The sequence below is a fragment of the Myripristis murdjan genome, chromosome 1 (genome assembly GCF_902150065.1).
Source record: "Myripristis murdjan chromosome 1, fMyrMur1.1, whole genome shotgun sequence".
In the NCBI taxonomy this organism is placed as follows: domain Eukaryota; kingdom Metazoa; phylum Chordata; class Actinopteri; order Holocentriformes; family Holocentridae; genus Myripristis; species Myripristis murdjan.
Genome location: NC_043980.1, coordinates 34,088,840 through 34,113,358, shown reverse-complemented (window position 1 = coordinate 34,113,358; position 24,519 = coordinate 34,088,840). Strand labels below are relative to the sequence as shown.

The 24,519-nt window shown below is 41.2% G+C and overlaps 1 protein-coding gene across 2 annotated transcripts in view; it reads right to left on the bottom strand.

The window, feature by feature from the left end:
- Window positions 1–9,118: 9,118 nt before the first annotated feature.
- LOC115375000 (high affinity choline transporter 1-like) overlaps window positions 9,119–24,519 on the bottom strand; it is a 28,702-nt gene continuing 13,301 nt past the window's right edge. For both annotated transcript variants that reach the window (XM_030074352.1, XM_030074267.1), the window contains exons 2-9: window positions 24,157–24,362; window positions 23,802–23,915; window positions 20,787–20,942; window positions 16,109–16,257; window positions 15,756–15,899; window positions 15,350–15,503; window positions 14,674–14,891; window positions 9,119–13,144 (exon numbers count right to left, since the gene is read on the bottom strand). In XM_030074352.1, coding sequence (XP_029930212.1) covers window positions 12,596–13,144; window positions 14,674–14,891; window positions 15,350–15,503; window positions 15,756–15,899; window positions 16,109–16,257; window positions 20,787–20,942; window positions 23,802–23,915; window positions 24,157–24,340 — 1,668 coding nt within the window. In that variant the 5' untranslated portion in view covers window positions 24,341–24,362 and the 3' untranslated portion in view covers window positions 9,119–12,595. The remainder of the gene's footprint in view (window positions 13,145–14,673; window positions 14,892–15,349; window positions 15,504–15,755; window positions 15,900–16,108; window positions 16,258–20,786; window positions 20,943–23,801; window positions 23,916–24,156; window positions 24,363–24,519) is intronic.

The following is a 24,519-nucleotide window of genomic DNA, read 5'->3' as shown; positions in this document are numbered from 1 at the left end:
AGTGACTGCTGCTGTATTCTCTTCACACACACAAAAACACACACAAACACATACACACACGGAGCCCAGTAGCTCAATCAGTGGAAAAGTACCGGACAAAGCTTTGCGGTTCCAACACAATCACACCGGTGCTGATTTGCCCCGACCGACCACAGAACGATCCAAAACAAACTGAGGTGTTTCCCGCCAAGGGAAAATGTCCAATGTCTTTCATTCTATCACCCAGTTTATAAGTTATGATGTGAAAGCTTTATTAGTGTATGAAGGCGGGCTACATGTCAAGCTGAAACAATGCCTACATTGTAAAACAAAGCAATTCATAGCCATTTTTTATTGGCACCATGGCAGTGATACCCACTCCTCTGGTAAATACCATGGCGCCTCACCCAGAGGGCCGCGCTCGCTGGGGTGAAACAGGGGCCCGTTTTGGACTGGGTGCCTGAATTTAAATGAGACTGACCTCGAGGAGTTGGATGGGCCTTGATAAATGACTTGGGTGTGCGTGACAGCAGCAATTAACCTCATGCCACTCGGAGGAGGATCTGGAGGCTGTGGAAAAGTACGTCAAATGAGTGGAGAATGGAGAAAAAAGAGAAAAGGCTTTATTTGATTCCAGGCTGTTTTCAAATTCTGTCAGCGATCTAGACAAGCTACATAGTCCAGTCCTCATTGCTTTCACATGGCATTGAGTCAATGTGTTCCTTTGTGCTACATGTGCATCATGCAACCCTCCTATTATCTCTGAGGTCAGTTTGACCCCATTGAATGTTTAACGCCTCTACATTCATGATTAACATCTTTTTTTTATTTATTTATTTTTTTTATTATTATTTTGCTTCATAGTTTATGAGTTCTCCTAATTTCATGGAGGCAACCAGGTTTGATAAAATTAACCTGATATGTTTTCAGTGGCCTGCACAAATTTAATTTAAAGAGTGTCAGTAAAATTTGAACAGGAGGAGGGGATAAAAATTTCCATTCCCCATTATTGAAAAAAGAATGCCATTGATGCAGCGTTCCCAGGACCCACCCATCTCCACGCCACGATCCACAGCGAGAAAACCTCCAGCTCCCTCTTCCATCAGACATGTCTGAGCTGGCCGAGTCATACATCTTGTGGAAGAGCGGCTGTGATTAAGCGTCACACAGTCAGAGTGGGGAAACTTCAGTCCGGATGGTGACTGAAAACTATGGGCGAGTCGTCACACTTCACTCAGATGTGTCATTTGATGAATTCCTGCAGACAGCACTCACTGCCAGTTGTGCCCGCAGCATGCATCACATGTGCAGGGGAAATTCAAAGTGGTGATATGGCTCTTCAGGGAAATGACAGCGTTTTTTTTTTTTTTTTTTTTTTTTTTTTTTTTTTAAACTTTATTGAAAATACATTCAAATATGCAAACATTTCAGACATGTACTCAGGAGCATGAATTCAAAATTAAATTAAATTAAAAACTCTGATAATATATATCATTGGGAAAAACTCCATTAATATAAATCAGTTCACAGTGGAGGTTGACAGTTTTATTGTTTAGAATCAATAAGCTTATGAAATCAATGTTAGATTTATCATGTTCAAAATAAGTATTTACATTCAGTTTTAACATGACGACAAGTTTGACACAATATTCTTTCATTCGAGTCCAAAAATCACCTGAACTTACACAATGGTAAAAATAAATGCTTTAAACATTCAGGTTACAGGACAGAAATGACAGTTGTTTTCAATATCTGAAAATTTGGAGTAGTAAAAGAAAAGTAAAAGAAAATGAGAACGCCTCCTCGACACACACACACACACACACACACACACACACACACACACACACACACACACACAAACCAAAAAATAATGTATTAATTATTTCTATTTTGACATCCAGTTGTCCAGTTAGTCTTTTCCTTTATTTATTTAGTTTTTGTCCTTCTTCTGTCTGTAATTATATTGAATAATGAATGCACCTAGAATGAAAATGCTGTGCACTACCTCGGATTTCAGGGAAAACTAAACACATTCAGCTTCAGTTGAGAGGGAAAAGCAAGCTCCTCCCTCCAATAATTAGAGCCTGTTCTTTTAATTGCATCCACCTGTTATAAATAGATTGAAAAGGCGTGATGTGGAGGCCTTTAGTCCATGAGCCTGTTCCCTTTGACTGGCTGGCCTGAGTGCTGTCTGCTGCAGTGAAAGGTACCTCCCTTTGTGTCAACTTATGTAACGGGGCAGTGATTTATTTACTTAATTGTGTGTAACCTACAAAACCTTTATTTCACTTAGTTAAACCTCCCTGTGCAAATAAGCAATCTTCCCTTACCTGCAGGCATGGGTTTATGGCTTACCATGAATGTTAAACAACAGAAGTCCATCCAGTTCCAAGCACAATAGGTGCATCATGATGTTTTTGGCTGTGTGCCTCTGTTTCTTGGTTGTGTTTTCCAAGTATACTAGACGCGATGCCTGTAGGTGAATCTACCATCTGTTTGAAATTTAAAACTGTTTTACTACTTCAGAATTGAGCAGTGAACCATGTCTGACAAGCCAGATATCAGCGAGGTTTCTCGGTTTGACAAGACCAAGCTGAAGAAGACTGAGACACAGGAGAAGAACACTCTACCCACAAAGGAAAGTGAGTACCAAACTTGTTTTAACCAGCTCTAGTGTGTGTGTGCGCATGTGTGTCTTTGGCTTTCCCTCAAGGCTTTGCCTCAAGAGGAAGCTTAAGTGCACATTTTGAAGGTCTTAACGTACTTGGTCAGAGCCCAAGTTCAATTTTCTCTGATTAAAACCCCCTGCAATAGGGTATTAAAATGGGAACTGGCCACATGTGAGCTTGCGCTGCAGCAGTTGGTATTGCTTGCTGCTTGTTTTTGTCTCTCTAACTGGCCAAGGTTCAAAACTGTCATGTTGGCAACTTGGGAGGACATGCTTTGCTTCATTGTACTGACACTTACAATCAAGTGCCCATCCACCTCAACCAAAACCACAAGTCTGGACACAAATGTGCTCAGAGTCTTACGGCAAACAAGTTCTCTTGCTGTTATAGGATCTGCAAAATTAGTGCAACCATGGTGAACGCTCTTGTGCAGAAGAATGCACTAATCTTTGACCTAGCATTTCTGTACTACAATACTCAACTGCTCATTCCATGGCTTGTAAAGCTGTATAAAATGTAATCTGTTGTCTCCACAGCTATTGAGCAGGAGAAGCAGGAGTAGTCCTGGAAATCGGAGTCTCTGTTTGGTACCTGGAAGATGAATCCCCATGGCGTTGGCTGTCCACCATGAAAATACTGATTTGAATAAAACTCAGTGAAAATGGATGGTGTATTTTGCTTCAGTTCCTATCATTGCAGTGTTAATTTCATCTGCTATTTTTCAACTTAGTTTTAGTCTTGGTCTTGTGTCAAATGCCCTTATTAGTTTTAGTCATTTAGTCAACTTGTATTCTTTTTTGTTTAGTCGACAAAAAGTCTTGGCATTTTAGTCTTTTAGTCTTTGAATGCAGATTGACACTAATGTCAATTTAAAAAATCTAGTCTAACCAGTAGATTCATTTTTGTGTTTTTTCACTCATCTCTAAGATTTATGTGATTATTACCTGATGAAGTAGCCCCACATGTTGAATGATTAGGTTGCTAAAGGTGCCTGGTCTGATATTCACAGAAATACATCCATGTTCTAATTTGCTTATTTTATTATGAACCAACATGATTAAACAACTCTTTAGGACTTTAAAACAATCAAGATAAATAAGAAAAATTAGCAGAACATGCAACAATATATTTTTAAACCACTCTTTTGCCATAAGTATAACATAAGAAACCCACCTTTCTGATCTGAAATAAAAATAGGTATTAAAGCCTGACATATTCTAATAAAATAAAAAAAAAAAATGCACACTGATCCAGAAGCAGCTACAACATCTCAAATCAGGAATAATAAGTTTAACTTCTATTGTTCAGTGTGTTCCAGTCTGGAATACATTTATTGAAACATAGGTTAACACGTGAAATGACTGTATTGATTAGTGCTATCATGATGGGACTATTTTATGAAAGCCTGCTGGCTCTTGCCCTGGTCACAGGGTCTTTACTTAGGTGGGTGACTCAGATCTAAAGATCTAAGTGTCGACAAACTAATCCTCCTCACTGGTTACAAGTTCATGGCAGTTTTGAAGCTGCATGGCGCTCTTGGCTCAAATCCACCCCAAATATTCATTTCTTTCCAATTTAGTCAGCTTGAGCTGTCCAGTTTAATGAATTAGCGACCTGTGAGCTTATGTCCTAATGAGTTTCTTGTTCCAGTAATGGCCATGGAAGGTGTGCTTTGGACTAAGCTACTGTCCTCTGCTTTTAAAGAGGCAGGAGTGTGATTTAACTGGTGTTGCAAAATGGATGTATGAAAAGCATGGTGAGTTGGCGATGTCTGAATTGTCTTTGTGGTGTGAAAAAGGGGGATTTCCTGCTAAAGGTAGTTTTAGCATCTGTCAACTTGCGCAATTGAGGGAGAAATTAAAACCTATTTATAGAAAAAGGACAGGGAATGAGAGTTCTTGGGTAAGTTGGAGGCTTTGGTATATAGAGGCTAAGAAAAAGCAGTATGAAAGAGAGAAGGTTGGAAAGCATAGCAAAGAAGGAGCTGCTGGAGCAAAAATACCTAGAGAACTGGTTGCTGGTAAGTTTGGTTGGGAATTCTGTGAGCCATTTTGTAGTGATATGACGAAGTGGACAGATGGAAAGTGGCCTAAGGAGGGTAGCCTAGCACCATGGGCTATACAGCTTCTGAAGGACAACTTAGATGATATATCTCTAGAAGGTAATGTAAGCTGGGACATGCCATACATGAAAAAATCTTTAAATAAATGGGAAGCAATGGCAAAAAGCTGTTTTCCTAGTGACAGGAGAGATTTTGCCATGGTGAGCCTTTACAATGTAGATCCAGATCTTGATTGACCACCTCCCTACAACCCTGCAGCTCTTCAGGGATTGGAGCAGCAAGGGGGGTGGGGGGGTAGGACCACAGACAGTTAGGGGAGAACCACAAACAGATAGAGGACAACAAGGTGCTGAGGGTGGAGGTCTTCCTCCCCCACACACACCTACACATACACACACTGCATCAGCAGCAGAGGGAGAAGTGAGTTCCACACGCACATATCCTGATATGCCACAGATCACTGATTCAGTTAGTTACAAACCACTCACTAGGGGCGAGGTCAGACGCAAACAGAAAGAGGCTGAGTTGGAATATATTTTCACTGTGACCCTGAAATTAAATTGGCAAGATATGAGCGATGCTTTTGATGCAAATGTTCTATGATCTGCTAATATACAAGATGCATATACTACACAGCTACATGCTCTGTACATCCGCATAGAAGAAAAATTTCCACCTAAAATGGACTGGACTAAACTCAGAAATCTGAGGCAAGGGGCAGCAGAGACATGTGCAGACTGGCAGGAGCGGTTGAAGGATTGTCTCCAGACATAAGAAAACTTGGGATCAACAACTGTGTGGGTTGGCAAAATGTTCGCTTGGCTGAAATATTAAGAAATGTTTTTCATGCTGAGAATGTCATAGTAACCCAACAGACAGAAGCTGCGCGCAAGAAGCGAAAGGAGGACACCAAGCTTCACACGGCCCAGCTCAACTTCTATGACTGTGTTGGCAGAGGCCGAGGACGGAGCAGAGGACGGAGCAGAGGACGGAGCAACCAAATACCTAAAAGAAACAAATTCCGTCAGCAGCAGAGACGACAGACAGACAACTGCTACATCTGTGATGACCCAGATCATTGAACTCATGACTGTCCTCTGAAGCAGCGGCAGCAACAACAGGGTATGGGTACAACATGGGACTCAGCAGCACCCCGTGGTGTCACAGTGAGTAAACCCATGCCCAACACACAAAGAAGAGACCAATGACTACCTGCCAATACAGGTGAAGAGGAAGAGACTCCTCTCCTCCTCCCTGCTGTGATCCCACCCACTGACCTGCCTAAATTAGTCCTGCACATTGAAGGTGATCCTTATGAATTTCTTATTGATACAGGTGCACACTACTCTCTTCTCAAGGTCTCTTTGAAAACATTCCCTACGTCTAATGATTCATCTCCCACTATTGGTGTATCAGGCATCTTGGAATGACATGTTTTCACTCAACCCCTTACAGTAACAGATGCAAGTGATGGCACACACTCAAATCATGCCTTTTTGGTGTCTCCCTCCTGTCCTGTTAACCTGTGTGGCAGAGATCTATTGTGTAAACTAGGGATCATCATTGAATGCACTCCTGAGGGGCTCATACTATCCTACAATGAAGGGCGCTTGCTTGACTGTATGGTACTTCATTGTCCAGCTGTCCCTGGCTACCATTGCAGCTGGGTCCTCCAAGGGGGAACAACAGACCAAGTGGCTAGGGATGTGGTAAGACAAGCACAGAACGTATGGCATGGTAAAGGTCTTGTAGTGCAACCAGATGAGCTTAGATGCAGTGCATATTTTAATAATGAAGGTCCATGTACAGAATTTGAGAAAGAATGGTTCAGAGAGGAAGTGTTAAGGGAAGGATAATAGGTAATGGCCTATTGGTTACGAATGACTTTGTCGTGTGCTCTCAAATTTGACACCAGCTCAGGAAAAGGTATTCAGAATGCATGATACACAATGCATGACTTGAGGAACATCCCTGAAGACAACCGACTGCCATGGAGGGGAAAACCAAAACCTCCTTGCATACGTTCAAACAATTAGATCCTCCTTAAATAAGGGCATGATAATCCTCTGTATGATAACCTTCATGATTGTATTCCTCTTGTTTTGGTCTGAGCATGACCTGGAGTTTGTTTGAATATCATGCACTTACATTTTTCCCTCACATACACTACTCACAAAAAGTTAGGGATATTTGGCTTTTGGGTGAAATTTATGGAAAATATAAAAAGTTCACGCTACAGTGATATTATATCATGAAAGTAAGGCATTTAAGTAGAAGCATGCACTGGTGATTTCCTCATCTCAAACCATTTCTTGAAACAAAAGCCAACAATAGTGGTGGATATACCACAACAAAAAATGTCAGTGTCAATAACTTGTCATGTGCCCTTGAGCATCAATTACAGCTTGACAACGACGTCTCATGCTGTTCACAAGTCGACTTATTGTCTGCTGAGGCATGGCATCCCACTCTTCTTGAAGGGCAGCCCTCAGGACATTGAGGTTCTGGGGTACAGAGCTCCGAGCCTCTACACGGCGACTCAGCTGATCCCATAGGTTTTCTATGGGATTCAGGTCTGGAGAAAGTGCAGGCCACTCCATTTGAGGTACCCCAGTCTCCAGCAGCCGTTCCCTAATGATACGACCTCGATGAGCTGGAGCATCAAACACCTGATGTGAATTTTGCCGTTAAACTCCTTGTTAGAGAACAGCAACTTGTGCAAAAAGTACTGAAACATTGAACAGTTGGACATGTGCATTCAAAAGTTTACAGAAGGTCACATTAAGTTCACCTGTAAAGGTTCTAATGCATTTTAGCTTCATCCTGAAATTTCACCCGAAAGCCGAATATCCCTAACTTTTTGTGAGTAGTGTATGTATATATGAGGATTTTTTTCTAGTGCACATATTATTAGATAGCCGTATGAAGTCTTTTACCCATCTCCAGTCTCTTAAGGGGAAGGGATGTTTGGCCTCATATGAATCATGTGACCTGGACTTTCTGTCTTGTTTGGGTAACTTTTTATTAAATCCAGTTGGATCAAATTAAGTTGAAAGATGAGCAGAATCTCCAGGCCATGTGAGTAGATAAGATTGTGTTTAATAACTTTGTATCCATGTTTATGATATGTTATATTACCTCACAGTGATTTTAATGTTAAAAAGGAGGGAAGTGTGAAGGAATTTACCATTAAAATCATGTATTACGTTAGCCTTTATATAACCTCAGAGTTAAACTGGTGGTATGTGCAATGGATCAGACCCTCTACCAGCTTATCTCATTTAGAGGTGATCAGTTACTTTTCTGAAATTTATGACTAGGCCTGTTTATTAACTAGGTTTGTTTCTAGAAAGTTTTTATTGCTTTATTACCTGATTGACTATGTAAGACATGCAAAGTATATGTAAAATCTGAAGACCTTAAAAGCTTCCTGTCACCTCTGTCACATTGACAATCTACCTCCAAGCTTTGGTGTGTATGATTCTCCTGCTGTTACAGCATTAAAGGCCTGAAGACCATCTGACTGTTCGTTTTTGCTGTAGAATTCCACGACAGGAGTCTTGTGTCTGGCTTCTGTATTTCAGATGTCTTATTTGCATAGTGAGGTTGAAATGAAATTGAAGTGGACCTCTGAAGCAGATGATCTGACACCATAAGGTTTGGGACTCTCACAAAAGTAAAACAAGCATTTTGCTGAATTGGGTCAAAGAATGATTTTTTTTTTTTTTTTTTAGTCAACAAATCCTCAGGAAGTATCTTATCTTAAATGTCTGTCTTACAACTGGCACTGCTGCAACACCCCATAGTGATTCAGTCTGAGCCTCACTGTTGGGACATGCAGTACAAAGCAGGTTTCCATCCCTTGTTACAACACTGGGCTTCTTGAAGACTGATTCCAAAATCCCACCATTCACTTCAGGACTAGCATGACAACAGTCCATGGAAGATTGAACCTTTGTCACATGTGTCAAACCATGTGCCATGGAGGGCCAAGGGGCTGCAGGTTTTCATACCAGGTGATTTCACTGATTACCTCACCTTCAAGCAGAGAGAAGGGACTAATCAGTGAAATCATCTGGCCGAGTTTTGGTTGGAATGCAAACCTGCAGCCTCTTGGCCCTCCATGGCACCAGTTTGACATTCCTGCTTATTTGTTTGACAATTCATGTGTCCTGAGGTGAACTGGTTCTTTGGTCTATCAGCTAATTCTGTTCACTTCCTGCAAGCTTGCTAAACTGTTACAAAGACAAAACAAACTATAAAATGGTCAGTGTTTACCAGAAGTTTAACTTGCCCTAAGCAATTATGCAAGTGCACTAATGTTTCAGCAAAACTAATTTACAACTTTTTGTGCTGTGAGTCAGAGGCATGGCACTGGGTGAGAAAACACAACTCTCCACAGTAGTTTTATTAACCTTTTATTCCAACAGAACATCACCCCATGGGGATTTACATAATTGATTACAAAGTAGGACCTTGCCAAGTGGCAAGAGAGAACAGCCTTCACTAAAGCTCAGTAATAAAACAACAGTAACAAGAATCAACATGCATAATAGTAAAAAACCAAATACATATGATGGGGGATGAAAATCTAGAAACCACTGTCTGTGTTGTGAACGGCTTTATATGAATCCACTCAGCAATACTGTCATTTTTTACCTTAATGAGATAGTATTTATTTTATTTTTCGAGTCTCTAAGTTTAGAAATGCAACATCTTTGCTCAAATGTAATGTACAGATGGCAATATATGCACTCTCCATTTGTCAGGTCTATTATTGTTGATGATTAACCAAGGTTTGGCAGCAATTTTTCCAAGGGCTTCCTTTAGATAACGTTCACAGAGGGGTCCTGATGGTGCATGTTTTCACAGCTGTGTAGGACATTTTTGCTTCTAAAGGCCACATCTCTCCAGATTCAGTGCTACCCAAGTGAACTGGTGCCAAACGGTCTGAATATGGCCAAAGGTGAATTTACTTGACATGCAAAGTTCTTGCTGGTTTTGAGATAAAATGTATTATTGTATCAATCTGCTAAAACGCTTCAGTTTCATGATACGTAATGGTGAACTCTGATAAAAACTTGTTATAAATATACACGATAATATATGATAAGGCTGTACAGAGTATAATACAGGCACAAATCCCATAATTACACCTATAAACAGATGCATGCGTCGATTTCTGCATGTGACCTCCTGTTTTATAACAGTTTGTTCTGTGCCATATAGTCTTTGGAAAAATGACAAGTTCTGACATTCATATGCTTTGGATTGAAGATAAAATTGTGGCTAGCACTGCGATGTTTTTAAAGCCAACATGTCCGCTCCGAGGTATTTGAAACATAGCGACTAGATAGTCACTTGATGCTGTCCAGCAATTACTGTTGACATTTGAGAGAGAACAGTTTTGGATAAAAAGTGTTTGGTAGAGGAAGCCCTTCTCACTGTCACTCATTATCAGTTATCTCTTTGGACACCAAACAACTGTGTCGGCTCAGTACAAAAACATACAGTAAATATGTAAAAACCTCGAGGCTCATCGTCTTCTCATGTCTGCTCTCTTACCAGTATCTAATTAGTAAACAGAGGAAAAAATGTACTACTGTGAAAAAAAAAACAAAAAAAACAACTTTCTCACAACTCCCAGAGGGGGAAAAATCAGCCCATTGTAAACTACAACTTTGCATATATAGTCATAGAAAATAAGTGTACAGTACAAAATCATTTACACTTTACTGTGAAAGGCACTGTTTACATCTCTAGGACCTTTCCAGACTGGTGGAGGAGAAGAAAGAGGAGAAGAAAGTGGGGGGGAGTGAGGAGGAGGGGAAAACATGGAAGATACAGTATCTGGCATTCTCTCTCACCACGCAGTTGTAGGAAAGCTCGAGATACATTTATACATCATACTAGACAACTGGCAGCTTTTGACTATAGGAACCATCCCACAAGGAATGGGCTGAAAATGACTGCCTGTAATTACAAACGGGTGGGGGACCAAGTTCCTGCGTTGGTAGAGACCACAGCTTTGGCTCTCAGTGTTGTTGTTCACAATAAAACAGGGGGATATTAAGTAGTAAACAGAGCAAAGACAGAAAATGAGCATTTAAAAGCCTGAAATAGTGCTTTTTTTTCACTTGAGTTCCAGTGTTGACGGTTGTGTGTGGTTTTAGTTATTGCTTGAATTTGCTATAGGATTTTACCACAGCAGTCACCAGAGCACTGCAATTTTCAAGAACTCAAGTCAGACTAATAAGTAAGGGTGACCCATTTCTCTCTTTTATACCTGGGTGCTGTAAAACTTTGCCACAGTGTTGTAAAAACATGGATTAAAAACAGTCTGATTTTTATGGAGTGATGTGTAATTCAGCGAGGGAGGTAAAAGCAACTGCCATACTCGCCTCATATGCAGATTCATGTGTATAATGTCACATGGCAGTGACTTGTGGATTATAAAGCTGTTAGTTTGCATGGACTACAATTTAGTCATGTATGATTACTGTTACTGTACACAATCTGTGCTTTGTTATGACGTTGTGCGTTGGGTTGCTTGTTTTGTTCTTCTGTGAGAGATAGCCCTGTCTGTCTGAATATGGGTGCAAACTGTCAACAGAGATTTGGGAGACAAATTAGCGTCACGGCGCATGAGCAGCACAGTGCGGCGTTGTGAGACATGTCTCATGCCACTGCGAGCTGCACCCAGGTGGAGGTGCATTGTGTTTATTCACAGAGGGGTGAAGAGGATGGCTTGCTGCATTCCATTTCCTGAGAGACTGCGGCTGAACAAACCGTTGCCCTCTCACGGGAACGGAAAATAAAAATGAATAACAAAAACACATGTTGTGAATGTGGTTTGCTGTCTTGTTTGGCTGGTCGTTTCCTTTAGGATGGAATTTATCTCTTGTGTGAGTCTCTTTGTGCCATAATGCGGTTGCCACAGTGCAGTGGTCTTCAAGAACCAAATTCAGGTCAATCAACAAGGATGAGGCACTTCCTTCCTCTATACTTGGGCACTTTCAAACTTTGTTGAGATGTGCTAAAAGTAATTTTTTATAAATTGGTACAAATCTACATGTCTTTTTTTATTGAGTAGTATTTACTTAATAAAAGGAGGTAAAAGTTGTATTATTGTGAACTCATATATCCACATCTTAGCATTTTCAAACATCTCTCATAATCCTTTCCACATATGCCAATGATATTCGATGACGCCTTGTGACAGTCAAAGTTGCTTCTGTGTTCTTTGCAACGACTGCTGCGATACAGTGATGTATGATGATATATACAAATATATATATATATATATATGTGACTAATTTATTTGATCTTAAAACAAAACAAACTCTGGCATTTTATAATAATTCAGACTGTTGTATAAGAATCGTCTCTAAGTATGCAAGTAAGATGCCATAAACTATGCAAATGGCTCATTTGCTATTGTAAACTTGCTAGCCAAGCTCAAGGTCAAGTGGAATTAAAGCCCCAAATCACCCTTTATAGTCTCAAAGGGATTTCCAGGCCCCACTGTTTACAACAAACAAAACAAGATGACACCCTCTGACTTGAACCGTCATAGCAAGCAAGAAAAACTCCCCCCAAAAACCCAAAGATCATGGGGAAAAGGGAAGAAATCTTGAGAGGGACCAAATAGCTAAACTGCTTAATATTATTTTATTTTTCACAGAGGAGACTGAGGCTGACTGAGATCACACTCAAATAAACTGCTAATTCAGGTCTATATATCATCATCACAAACACACCGCGGGACTGTTGATGTTGATGTCTAGCCCTTGCCATTGTTCCCCCTCTGTGAACTCCTGCTTGGCAGACAGACAAAAATGCCTGCCTCCAGCACCCATCCTCTCTCTCTCTGGGAGTCTGCTTAGCAGCTGGTGGTGTCCAGTAAATGATTGGACAAGGCAAGATCTTTGTCATTTGACAAAGTCTCCTTCTCCTCCATGGCTCTGGCTGCTGCCGCTGCTGCTTTTGCCTGCTTGATTTTAAACACATCCCACCTCTCGGACAGCAGACCCTTGTTGAAAACGATAGAGGCCAACCAGGAGAAGAGCAGGATGGACAACATTGAGATGACCATGATGGTGGAACGGAAGGGAAAGAACTGGGTTAACTTCCCCTCTGCGTCAAGCCGGCAGCCGGGGAACTTGATGGCTGGTGGGAGGCCGATGAGGGGCTCACCACTCAGGACCCTCAGAACGACTCCCATGATGTAACCCACAGTTGCGCCATAACCATTGGATATTTTAAAGAAGAGGATGCACACAAGCTGAGGGAACATGATGGTGTAGGACATGTCCACACCCACAAGCCAGAAGACCAGGACGCTGTTGTCCAGGAAGGTGAGGGCAGTGCCAGAGAGACCCACCACCACCACTGAAATACGGATCACCCACTGCATCTCATTGTCTGATGCCTGGAAGGGAGGAGGAGAAAGAAAAGTTAGAGTAAAGACCCCTGCATGTTACAGTAGGAGTGAATATATGCCCTCAACAAAGAAAATGGTAATTAAAAACCTAACTGCCCTGGAAAGGGGTGAGCTTATGATCACCTCATAGGTAACATGACAGATATTTTTTGAGAATAAATACTGACTGGCATCTGCAAATTCCAATACAGTGCACTCTGAATAGTTGTGCCGGTAAACATGTAGAAAAGCAAATGTTCCAATAGTGACAGGAAGAGAATTAGCTTTTCAAAGACCAGTCTTTACCACAAACAGGGTCAACTGATATTGAAGGGTGAAGCTGATGGTCATATTATGGAAAAGTGAAATGAGGAGAGCATGAGGTGGGCTCTAATCAGTCTAACATTAATAAGGAAATGAGAGGAGGAGACGTGATCAAATGTGCAAATGGCACCTGAAAAATAAAATCAGACGTACTCATTAATTTACCAACAAAAAGTTGGACAGGGAGTGGAAATAAAGTCAGTGGTGTCAGTCGATGATCTCGACTCTGGAAATTACCCGCAAGGGTGGCAAGCACATCAAAGTTTCTTCAGAAACTTTACAAAGTCTAGTTTTTTCTATATTTCTACTTTATATTCTGACATTTAGTCTACAGGTTAATCATGAGAGCGCTTGCAGTACATCAGGGGTTGGAGGAGCTCGGTGCAGCAAATCAATGATAGACGTCTTAATACAAAGGGTTGGCCAAGGCCATGCCACATGCTTTTTTATTCATACATGGGAGTGTGGCAGGTTGCAACTGACTTACAGCATACAGGAAGTTTTTAAAGTAGTTATGTCTCTGCAAACTTTATGGCAACCTGGGAGACTCTTTCTAATGGACACAGATGTGAGGATTTTCAAACCACAACAGCGCCATATTATATAGTAAATAACTGTTAATTATGTCCTTTTCTAAATCATATTACATTCCTCTGCTGACAGTGCCAGTCAACATGATCTATTGAAAATGCACTGCAGGGGAGGGGGTACATGTCACATTTGAACGTGCCCCCCGCATGGGACATTACATGGAACATTCTTTGAGAGTGAAAACGTGGCAAAAATGAAATAGTGGGAGTGAACAAGAACAAGAAAAAGTGGAAATGTCATGCTACTGCCCACACAAAGCTCCCCTATATGATGTTGACACAAAAAGACTTCTTGTTTTCAGTTGAAAATTACTGAAAAATGAAGACAGAGTTAAGATTTTTTTTTTTTTTTTTTTTTTTACATACACTGAAAGGTCTACACTGACTGGGCCTACAGAATTAAGATAAACTGAGTTTTTCTTCAACTATCTGATTGAGCCTGCTTACTGCAAAGCCATAGATGTTAAACACACTCAAAGTAATCTAATTGTGGTCACATAGTTTAGGTTTAATTGAAACATAAGCTCTCTTAGGGATATAATTATGCTCATTCAAGTGAAGGTATCCAAATGTTTGCCTTAAGACATGACATTTTCTGGGTTTATTCAGCCCTGCAATTCTTACCTGCTTCCTGATGATGTTCTTATAGATGTTAGATGAGAACAGGGAGGCAGAGGACAACAGGGCTGAGTCCATGGACGACATGACGGCAGCGGCTACTGCTCCAATGCCAATGATAGAGATGTAGGTGGGGGTAAGGAATTGCAGGGCGATGGGGAGGATGGAGCCCGCCTCTCCACGCTCGTATGGGGAGGGCAAACCGTACGTGGTCGTGTTCCAGTCTGGGAACAGAACAACACAAAGATAGGTAATTTTCCATTTGGATTAAGAGCAGAGGAACATATGTCGGAGCAATGAAAGGAATATGGATGGCGCCGGAAACAAATATAATCATTACATGGGTCCAGCAGAAGCTAAAACACAATTGAACTTTGGTAGAAATGATTGGTTGTTTAGTTACTTCGGTGTAATATGAGTCCACATGGTGGTGAAATATCCTCATTAGCTGCTCTGTGCTCTCCTGGCCTGATGTCTCTCCAGATTTTCACAATTTTGTGATTTTATGTTTATGACATCTGTATGCTCATATACTCAATCACACTCAGTTAAAACCAAACACTCAACCAAAGTTCAGTTTTACTTTAAATGCAAACATCAACGGATGGGCGGGAAAGAAAGACAGCAAGAAAGAAGGAAAGAAAGACAGAGTTTTCCATAGTTGTAAGTTTAAAGTGTGTACCTGTTGATGCGGCCACCGCTCCGATCAGCATGGAGGGAATCCCCAGCACCAGGCAGAAAGCTGAAGAGGCGAAACAGGTGACCTGGGCCTGGGTGTAAGACGAGGCCGACAGGATCCTCTGGTAGAACGCCTGGTAGGCCAGACCACCCAAAGCCTGGCAAAAGCAGCACACAGTGATGAGGGAAATCGATGTGTACAGCAATAAAGGCAAAAAAGTAACTCATGATTCACATTTTTCCATTGTTAATTTTGTTAAACTTGCTAGGCTATGCTTGGCTGTTTTCTCATGTAATGAAATGAGTCAATACTGCTGGGGTTAATCAAATTAAAAGTAACCGAATTGCTGTGATGGCTGGAGTTTACTCAACATTTTTTTTTTTTGTTGGAGTGGACGTTTTCTACTCACCAGCACCATGAAGTCATCGAACCACTTGCCCGCGTCCTTGAGCTCCACGGTGCCAATCCAGGGGGCCTGGAAAGCCTGTGTGTAGGCCGTCTGCGAGATGTCCACCGAGTGAGGGTTGGTCAACATGAAGGGAACGCACACCCACTGTATAGAAAAACATATCCACAACAACGGTTAGTTTGAATATGGGCCCACACGGGGAGGTTTTCAGTTTGCAGCCGGAGAAGATATTGACACTCAGGTTAAGCATCTGGGTTCTGTCTAGTTTCATGTACAACTCTGAAACTACTGTGAGCAGTAAAAGGGTTAACCGAAAGGGAAAACGGCAATATGGATGGACTGCGCTCACGCACCAGGCTGACGAAGATGAGGATGAGCTGGATGACGTCTGTGTAGGCCACAGAGTAGAGCCCCCCCAGCAGTGTGTAGACTATGGCCACTACTGCAGAGATGATGATGGAGTACACATAGGACAGGTCCAGGATCACACTCATAGTTCCACCTGGAACAACACAGTAGGACACTTACAACCAGTGGATTGAAAGGGGAAAACTTCTCACAGCAACTTTTGTACTCTAATATAATGCTGTTGGGGTTGCTATAGGAGCATGCAAATGCTGTCTGGCGTACTTAGGTGTTTTTATTTTGTTGTTTTTCTCATCCTTTCTCCCCTTCTCTTTCTCTTTCTCTCTCACACAAACACACACACATTTACATGCATACACTCCTTCCTATATAGTCTTTCATACTGTAGCTCTAATGCTTTAATTTATAAAACTTGGCAGTGACATTGCCTTGTTATCGTTGTAGCCATAACGCCATAATGCAGTGTTTTCCAAAGAGCACTGACAAATAGCACCTTTACCTCAATAATATAAGGCAATTCAAATTCTAGTAGTTTAAGACAAGAGTGCAGTTTACATGAGGCATGGTTGGCTATGGTTCAGACCTTTTAAAAGCATCCGACAAATTAAATAAGCAACAAGCCGACATAAAAGAAAAAGAAGTATAATAAAACTATAACAAACAGAACCATACAGAAACACATAAAAGAAGCAGCCTATTGATTGTGAGACTCCAAAACAAGTCCTTTCCTCTTTCCTCTTGGGTGAATAATCATCAACTTAAATACTGATACTTCAAAATTAAGTAACAAAAAAGGTAGTGTATAAATAAAAATGAAAAGTGAAAATCTAAAATGAATGAATAAGTAAATAAATTAATGAATAAATAGACATCTTGTTACTCAAACAAGGCAAGCAAAGCATCACTACCTTCACCGTCTCTTCTCCCTCATTGCCAGGGTCCCCCCAGCCGCAGCCTGCAGCCTCACCACAACAATGCCCTTAAACAGAAAAGTGTCAGATCGGCACCATCGATCGCTACTCGCCACCTTGCTGACCTGTCACCTCCTCTCTCTCACGTTCATTAACTCTTGTGTCACCTTTCAGCTCACTCCTGGCTTGTTCTGATATTTTTCACCCTTGTTCAACATCTCTTCTGTGAGGCTTTTTGGCACCAAAAGGCAGGTTTGATATGATCATCAATTGCTGACTTTGATTTTTTTTTTTTTGTTGTTGTTGTTGTTCTTGTTACCTAATGAGCTTGAAGTACTGACAGGCTAGCCTGCCTCTTAAAAGCCATATAAACAAGTTGCTAGTCACTCCAGAGATTATGTGTTGTAGTTGGTCTTTTATCCTATCCTGATGGGACATTATGCAAACAGTGTCACTGCTTTATGAATACCTTGTCTCTGGGTGGTCTGTGTTCTAAGTTTAGCTCCAGAGATTTAATCTGTTCTGAGTTGAGCTGTGCCCCACTGTACTAAATTTAGGAAGAGGTATAAGAAGGAATGAGATTTAGGGGTCTCAGGGGATTAATGGGGAGCACCAGGGATGGAGAGAGGGAAATAGCTACCTAAATACCCACCCAAGTTTTGTTTTTAGACCCTTCTACCCCTCTTATACTTGTGCATGCACTGAACACACACACACACACACACATATACACACACGCGCGCGCGCGCACGCACACACACACACACACTGTTGCAGTCCTCCTACCTCTCCCCATCTCCTTGCTGTCCAATCCCCCAGCAGAAATTTGATTAGCAATAATTGTGTATCATTGATTCCACATGGCTAGCTGGCAGTGTTTTCAAAAAGTTAAAGCAACTCTGGCACTGAATCTAGGCCACCAGACACATTCACTCAAGCAGCTGATGAAACTCAAGTTTATGGAACATATACACACACGCACACACACACAGTCTCCCCAGCAACAGCACTCCTGTGTGCCAAGCATCCAGCTCACTCTCGGGGGTGTCAAGTGTGTATGTGTGCATGTGTGTGATACATGCGCACGTAGGGAACGTAGGCATGACTGTCTCAATAACGTTAAGGGAGACTTTACAAAGCAAGCTGAGGGATTGAAGAGCGAGGGGCCCCCTGATGTAACAGTTTATAGCTGCAAAGGTTTTATAGGTATGTCCCAGCATTCGTTCCTTCCTATCGGTCCTTTAGTGTGAGGACAGCTCACAGTGCTACCTTGGTGACTCGGACATTGTCACTGGATTTCCCTTTTACTCTTGTTGTACATCTTTTCACACATACAATTGAGACAATACAAAGAGAATGGAAATAAGTCTCTTGAGACACAACAACCTGGTTTGAATAATTGATCACCTTTCACAATCAACAGGCTGCTCGTTGTCTAACCCCCCTTTTCAAAAAACACTGGAAAAGAAAACAGCATTAAAAACACACACAAGAGAACATTATACTCGCACATGTATTTTCTCTCTTGCTCTCTCTCTCTCTCTCTCTCTCTCTCTCTCTGTGTCACAAGCACACACACATACAGTGAAATTAGTAGTAGTAGTGGTGGTAGTACTAGTAGTAGTGAAGAAATAGCAGTGGTAATACAAGTTGAAAATGTCAAAAAGTTAATTAGCAGCTTGGCACCTTGCCAGGCAGCCTCCACCCGCAGTATCTGAATGTGTTTGCAAATAGGTGAATGTGGGTCAGACAATTTAAATTGCTTTAAGTGGTCAGTAGACTACAAAAGTGCTAGGCTATATAAATACAGTCCATCTCCCATACATATGAAGCCAGGAGTAAATAAGTAGTGCAAGTCAATTAGGAAAGAACAAGGTTTGAAAGTTTGAGAAGAAGAGGAACCAAGTCTGAAAGGAATGACAAAGGTAGAAACAATGAAAGAAATAAAGGAAGCAAAAAGGCTGAAAACATAAAAATAATGAGGAAAAGGTGGAAACAGTATAGGGACTATTTGAGCTAGGGTAACAGTTGTGGTTAGATTAGAAATTGTAGTAGTGATAGTACTAACAGTTCTATAGTGGTAGTGGTGGTAGTACTAATAGCAGTGCAGAGGTAGTAATTATTGTAATGTATGTGCGAGTAGGTAAAGGTAGGAATGTCTGGAAAGTCATGGTTGAAAAATAATATAAAACAATAAACTGGGGTATCTCAAAAAGAGCTTAAAGTGTGAAAAAGGGGAACTAACCCAATAAATAAATAAATGAACAAACAAACATTGTGCCAAAAGTGGTGACTTGTTTGGTGTGAATGGTGTCAGATTCTGTCTGGGTTGACTGACTTATTACACTGAAAAGAGAGCCTGAGATGAAGTGACAGCTGCACCAGTTGGAATAACACAACAAATACTGAACATGGTATCACTGACATCATGATATGCCTCGTTAGACATGGATGAACTTTTTCATATTTGGAGCTCAGTATTTTGATACTAATTATGTGTATGTTTGTTTGGAATTAAGGGAATTGAAAACTAAGGTGTGTAGGGGGTGAAACCACAGTGCATGATGTCATCAGCAACTGTAAAGTAATTCAACAGACACCTAGTACACTGAAAAGTGCATGAAAAGTTTTCTATCGATTGTTACAGATCGAAACCTTTGTCTGTCTTGGAGTGGTTTTGGGCCAATGCCTGTTGCCACTCATGTTAACTGGTTAACACTCCTAACGGTTGTGAGCTGTTCACTGTGACTGTAGGTTGGTTCACATGGGGTGTGTGACTCCCTTAGGGACAACTGGATGTGTTCTGTTTATGGTGTCAGTGACCCAGGGGAGAGTTCACCTACATCCAGCTTCACCCTTAAGGATCCCAATAGCAACAGCCCTAGAGGGCGGAGAAAATTTACCAGTATGTGATCTTTTGGAATAGCTATAAAGGTGAAGTGTTGTTGACACTGTTATTTAAAATTGAAACCATTAAGTTTTATAATATATTGTAAGGTCTTGATCGTGATCCAGATTCTGCAGGTGTTTCCCTTTAGAGTCAGGGCCCACCTACTTCCAGGGCCAATGAGGAAAAACATTTGCTTCAGGGAGCAGGACTATGTGTGCATGGCACTTATGAGAAATGTGCAAAGTGTGGATGTGTGTGGGGCCCTCATCAGCAGGAGGGCAGGAAAGAGTCTTTTGTGCTGCGCATGTGTGTGGGGGGGAAACTCAAAAGCAGCAATGGTGAAGGGCTAAACCTACACTCATACAATCTGGAGCAACTCAGCAATATTTAATGGCTTCATTTTTAAATATTTTTAACATGTCAAAAATACATCACCCGTAGAGCTATTTCAAAATATCATATGTAGACAGGTGTCTTGCACATTCTTGTGCCTTATTGAAGGCGAGTGGCTTAAAAAGCTGTCCAGACTGGATGGTAAAATAAAACGTCACGCATGCTGACGGGCTCTTTCCAACGTTGCATTGTTGCATTAAATAGGTATAGATGGAAGCTTGTCACTATGCATACTGGTCTTTCCTGCAATCAAACATGAAATGAAAACATGAAACTGTCTTGCTGTCTTTTGGTGGCCACTGGTGCCTATGTGATTCAGGTACAGCCAGAAAAGCAATACTCATATTTCTGCCCTTATGTCTGTGCACTTTTTGAATCAATGACTGCATGCAGCTATATGCTTTCATGTATGTGTGTGCACACACGTGTGTGCCAAAGTGTGTGTATACAACATGGAGTGAAGTCACTTACCTAGGCTGACTAGTGTGCGTGCCACCCAAAGGACATCAGCCACCAGTGCAGGCATGATAAGTGCACTGCTCAGGACATTCCCATACTTCTTCTGAAACGGGTCCATCATTGTCACATACTTGTTTTCCCTCATGGGCTTAGCAAAGAAAAAGCCACCTGGAGGGAAGGGATAGCATTATTGACACATAAAAACAACCCCTCTTCCTCTTAAAATGATGAAACTGTACATAAACAGTATACTTCATATTTTTTTCATTCAGAATCCCATATGAGAATGAAAGGGAGAACAGGAAGAGATTGCATCGGGGGATGAGTGACTAACATGAAAAACATCAAGTGTTCCGTCCAGATAACGCAACAAACAACACGTTCAGCAGAACTCACAGTTCCACCTGGCCCAAACAACAATGGACAAGAACGGGAAATGGAGTAATGTTATGTTTCCTGATTGTGGATGTCCAAGTTTCTAGTTTCCATGGTCCGCACACTAAACTGGCTGGCCAGTGATTGTGACATTGCTCCTGAGCACCGATCATTTCCCCAGATAGGAGCATTTAATTCCTCAAATGACTTAATGTTACATTTTCTGGGTCATATTCTCATTGTTTACTGCCATTTAATAGCGGCTGTTGCGGCAGCACCTGTTGCAAATGTTTACAGATTGAGAACCGGAGCTGTCAGTTCAGTGATTTGAGAAGTAAGCAATCTAAGCTTCCCGGAATTCATCACCTCGCACCTGTTGCCTCAAGTTACAATGCTAAACTGACTTCTCATGGTCCTATTTTTAAATTGAGTGACAGTTTTATTGGGGGGTGGGAGTGGAGGTGGGGCTGGGCTGGTGGGTGGTCAACAACACTTAAATCAGTCAGATTATATAAATTTTTGGTTTTATAATTAGAATATGCAGATAAGGCAAGGTACCAAACTTATATACCGATACCGTGTTACCAAAAATGGGTGCTAAATGTCATTTGGTACCAAACTTCAACACCTAAGGAGATGATGATGAGATAACACTGATGAGATTTACCTTACCAGTGTCAGTGAGCCAATAAACATGCAGCTTGCTTGTACCAAGATCTCACAATGCTGTTGATTGGCTGTTTAACATTATACATCAAAGAGGCATGCAGGAAAAACACTTTTAACATGTTACACCCAGTATGTTGTCCTCCCTACAGTGTAGAAGCTGCAGCTATCCAAAGAGCTAAACTCTTGCTTTCAAAATGATGACCTGAGTTGCAGTAAGCTTTCTGGTTTACTGTGGATCTTTATACCATCTTACATAGACAGAGTGAAAACTGTACAGAAACCATATGGACAAATCCAGCGCCCCTCCCCAAACGACTGACAGGAAGCAATGACCAAAACAAAACAAAACAAAACAAAAAAACAGTAATGAAATAACAGTAATGAAAATTTCTGAATGATACCCAGCCCTATATGCAGGACCAATGAGGGTACAAAATGTTCTGTCTTAAATTTACAGTTTTTCCCTACATTGATTTGTACACTCAGAGGGTAGGATTAAAAAAAAAATTATAGCTTTTGCTTTTGTTCACTGGAATTGTCTTGTTGATGTATGCAGCTATAAGAAGAAAATTAGCTTTTACAGCTTCCATTAAGAAGCCAACTTTGGATTTGTAATGCACTTGATTGTTCTTAACATTTACTATTTTGCCAAATGACTTCCATTCCCTGGTAAATAGAAGAAAAACAATGTTCTAAAGTATAAACAAGAGGATAAATTAAATGTTCATGAATAAATGTTCCATTTGGCATACTCAAACTCATACAGGAAGTTACTGCCACAGTAAATTGAGTCTTAACCTCATAAAGACGTTTAAACTGAAACATGTGTAAGAGAGGACTGTTTTCACCTCCCCTCTGAACAGACTGTACCACAATACCTGACCAACCTGCCAGAAACAGATCAGGTGGTCTGTTCAACGTGCCCTGCTACATCTACATCTGCCAATTTTAAGAACAAAGGGATGTCTTGAGTAAACTATATGGTGAACATGAGAATCAGCACTGTAACTGAGACCAGATCTCAGGTTGAAGGCGATGTTCTTTCATCCCAATGTCATCGCATTTGCCTTGAAGAGAACTCTGAGGGTGCTGACATGAACTGCAGGATGTAACAAGGTCAGTGACAGACACAAGGAGCGTCCCAGTGTTGTGTCATCGGGCCAAATGAGGTCAAAGTAAAAATATGGATCAGTGGAGCAGCAAGTCGTTGACTTGAGCTGATCAGGTTTCAGGGCTTTTTGGAGTTTGTAGGATGGGCTGGAATCATTCGCTGAGTGTCTGAACAAAACTTCATTGCTCATCTTGTAAGGGGTGGTGAACTAAAAAAAAAAAAACTCACTCACTTGATCACTTGCCAAGAATAATTTCTGCAATCTTATCAAACATGTCATCCCACAAATTTTAATCTGGTACAGTATGTTCATTTGAAACTTACCAACTAATGTAGTTTGAACAGCTTTGTAATTTACTGGCAAGTACAACAGAATCCACATTATAATGTGGCAAAGTCACACATCAGTTTTAAAGATTAAAGGCAACGTCTATACCAAAGACTGGGTGCAACCGAAGCTTTAAAATATTTGTGTCTCAAAAATGCACTAACAAGTGTGTCAAGTGACCTTTCTACCACAGACAAATATTTCTGGCATTTGGTGCTTGGTAGGTGTTAATTTCAGACCCTGTCTATAACAAAAGGTGGCTTATATCGGAAATCCACCATTTAACATTGTGTACAAGACCATGTGGCCATGAAATAAGCCTGTAATATGAGGACAACATGGACCGTAAGCTCTATTTCACCAACTGTATTTTACATCTATTTCACCAGTTCAGTACCCAGCTGAACTGGCCCCAGACAGCAATGTGATGACATCATTCATTGTTGACAAATAGCTGCTGGAGTAAAGATAGGACATTTAATCATGTCAGTGTTAAAAGCTGAGGGTTTAGGATTGAAAGGTTAGGGTCAGTGGTGCCACTTACCTAAGAAGAAGGTCAGGACATAGGGCACAGGCATGAGAGCCCATACCAGACCTAAGGTCGGGTTGTAAACTGCTTCAGCTATGCCGAGGATGAAGCCTCCACCCACCCAGGTAGCTGTGGAAAGACAAACACAGTGATTGAGGAAAGATAAATACACACACAAGCACACTCTCATGAAGTACAGGGCTCTCTTCACCCAAATCAACCAAGCCCAGTTTTTGCGTTTAGACACACCACTGCTGGGCATCAAATATGATTACCACTGGCTTCTCCCTTTTTCACAAAGCAACAGCACTCCAACATTTAATATGAAGACTAAAGAAAAAAAAAAGATTATCCAATGCCATTGCTTTACCAGTGAGTGTGAAGATGCCGACTAGGAGGTTGATATTGCGTCCTGCCAGCAGCGTTATCTCCATGCCGTCTCCGGTACACTTTTTCTCTTCTTTCTTAGAGCGCAGGGACGCCCAGATGCCCGTGCACAAAATCAGCATGTAGAATAACCCCATCACCAGCAGACCTGCCACATTCAGAGCCATTGTTGTCTTGAGTATGAGCTACCTGTGTAGGGAAAATGGATAAAGAAAGAGGAAAAAGATCACAGTCAATGAGAAATTCATACCTTAAAAAAAAAGTAATACACAAACAATGTCTGCAATGAGTGTTTTCAATCATTCTAACATATGGTATAAAATAAGTAAACAAAAGAGCTCATCAG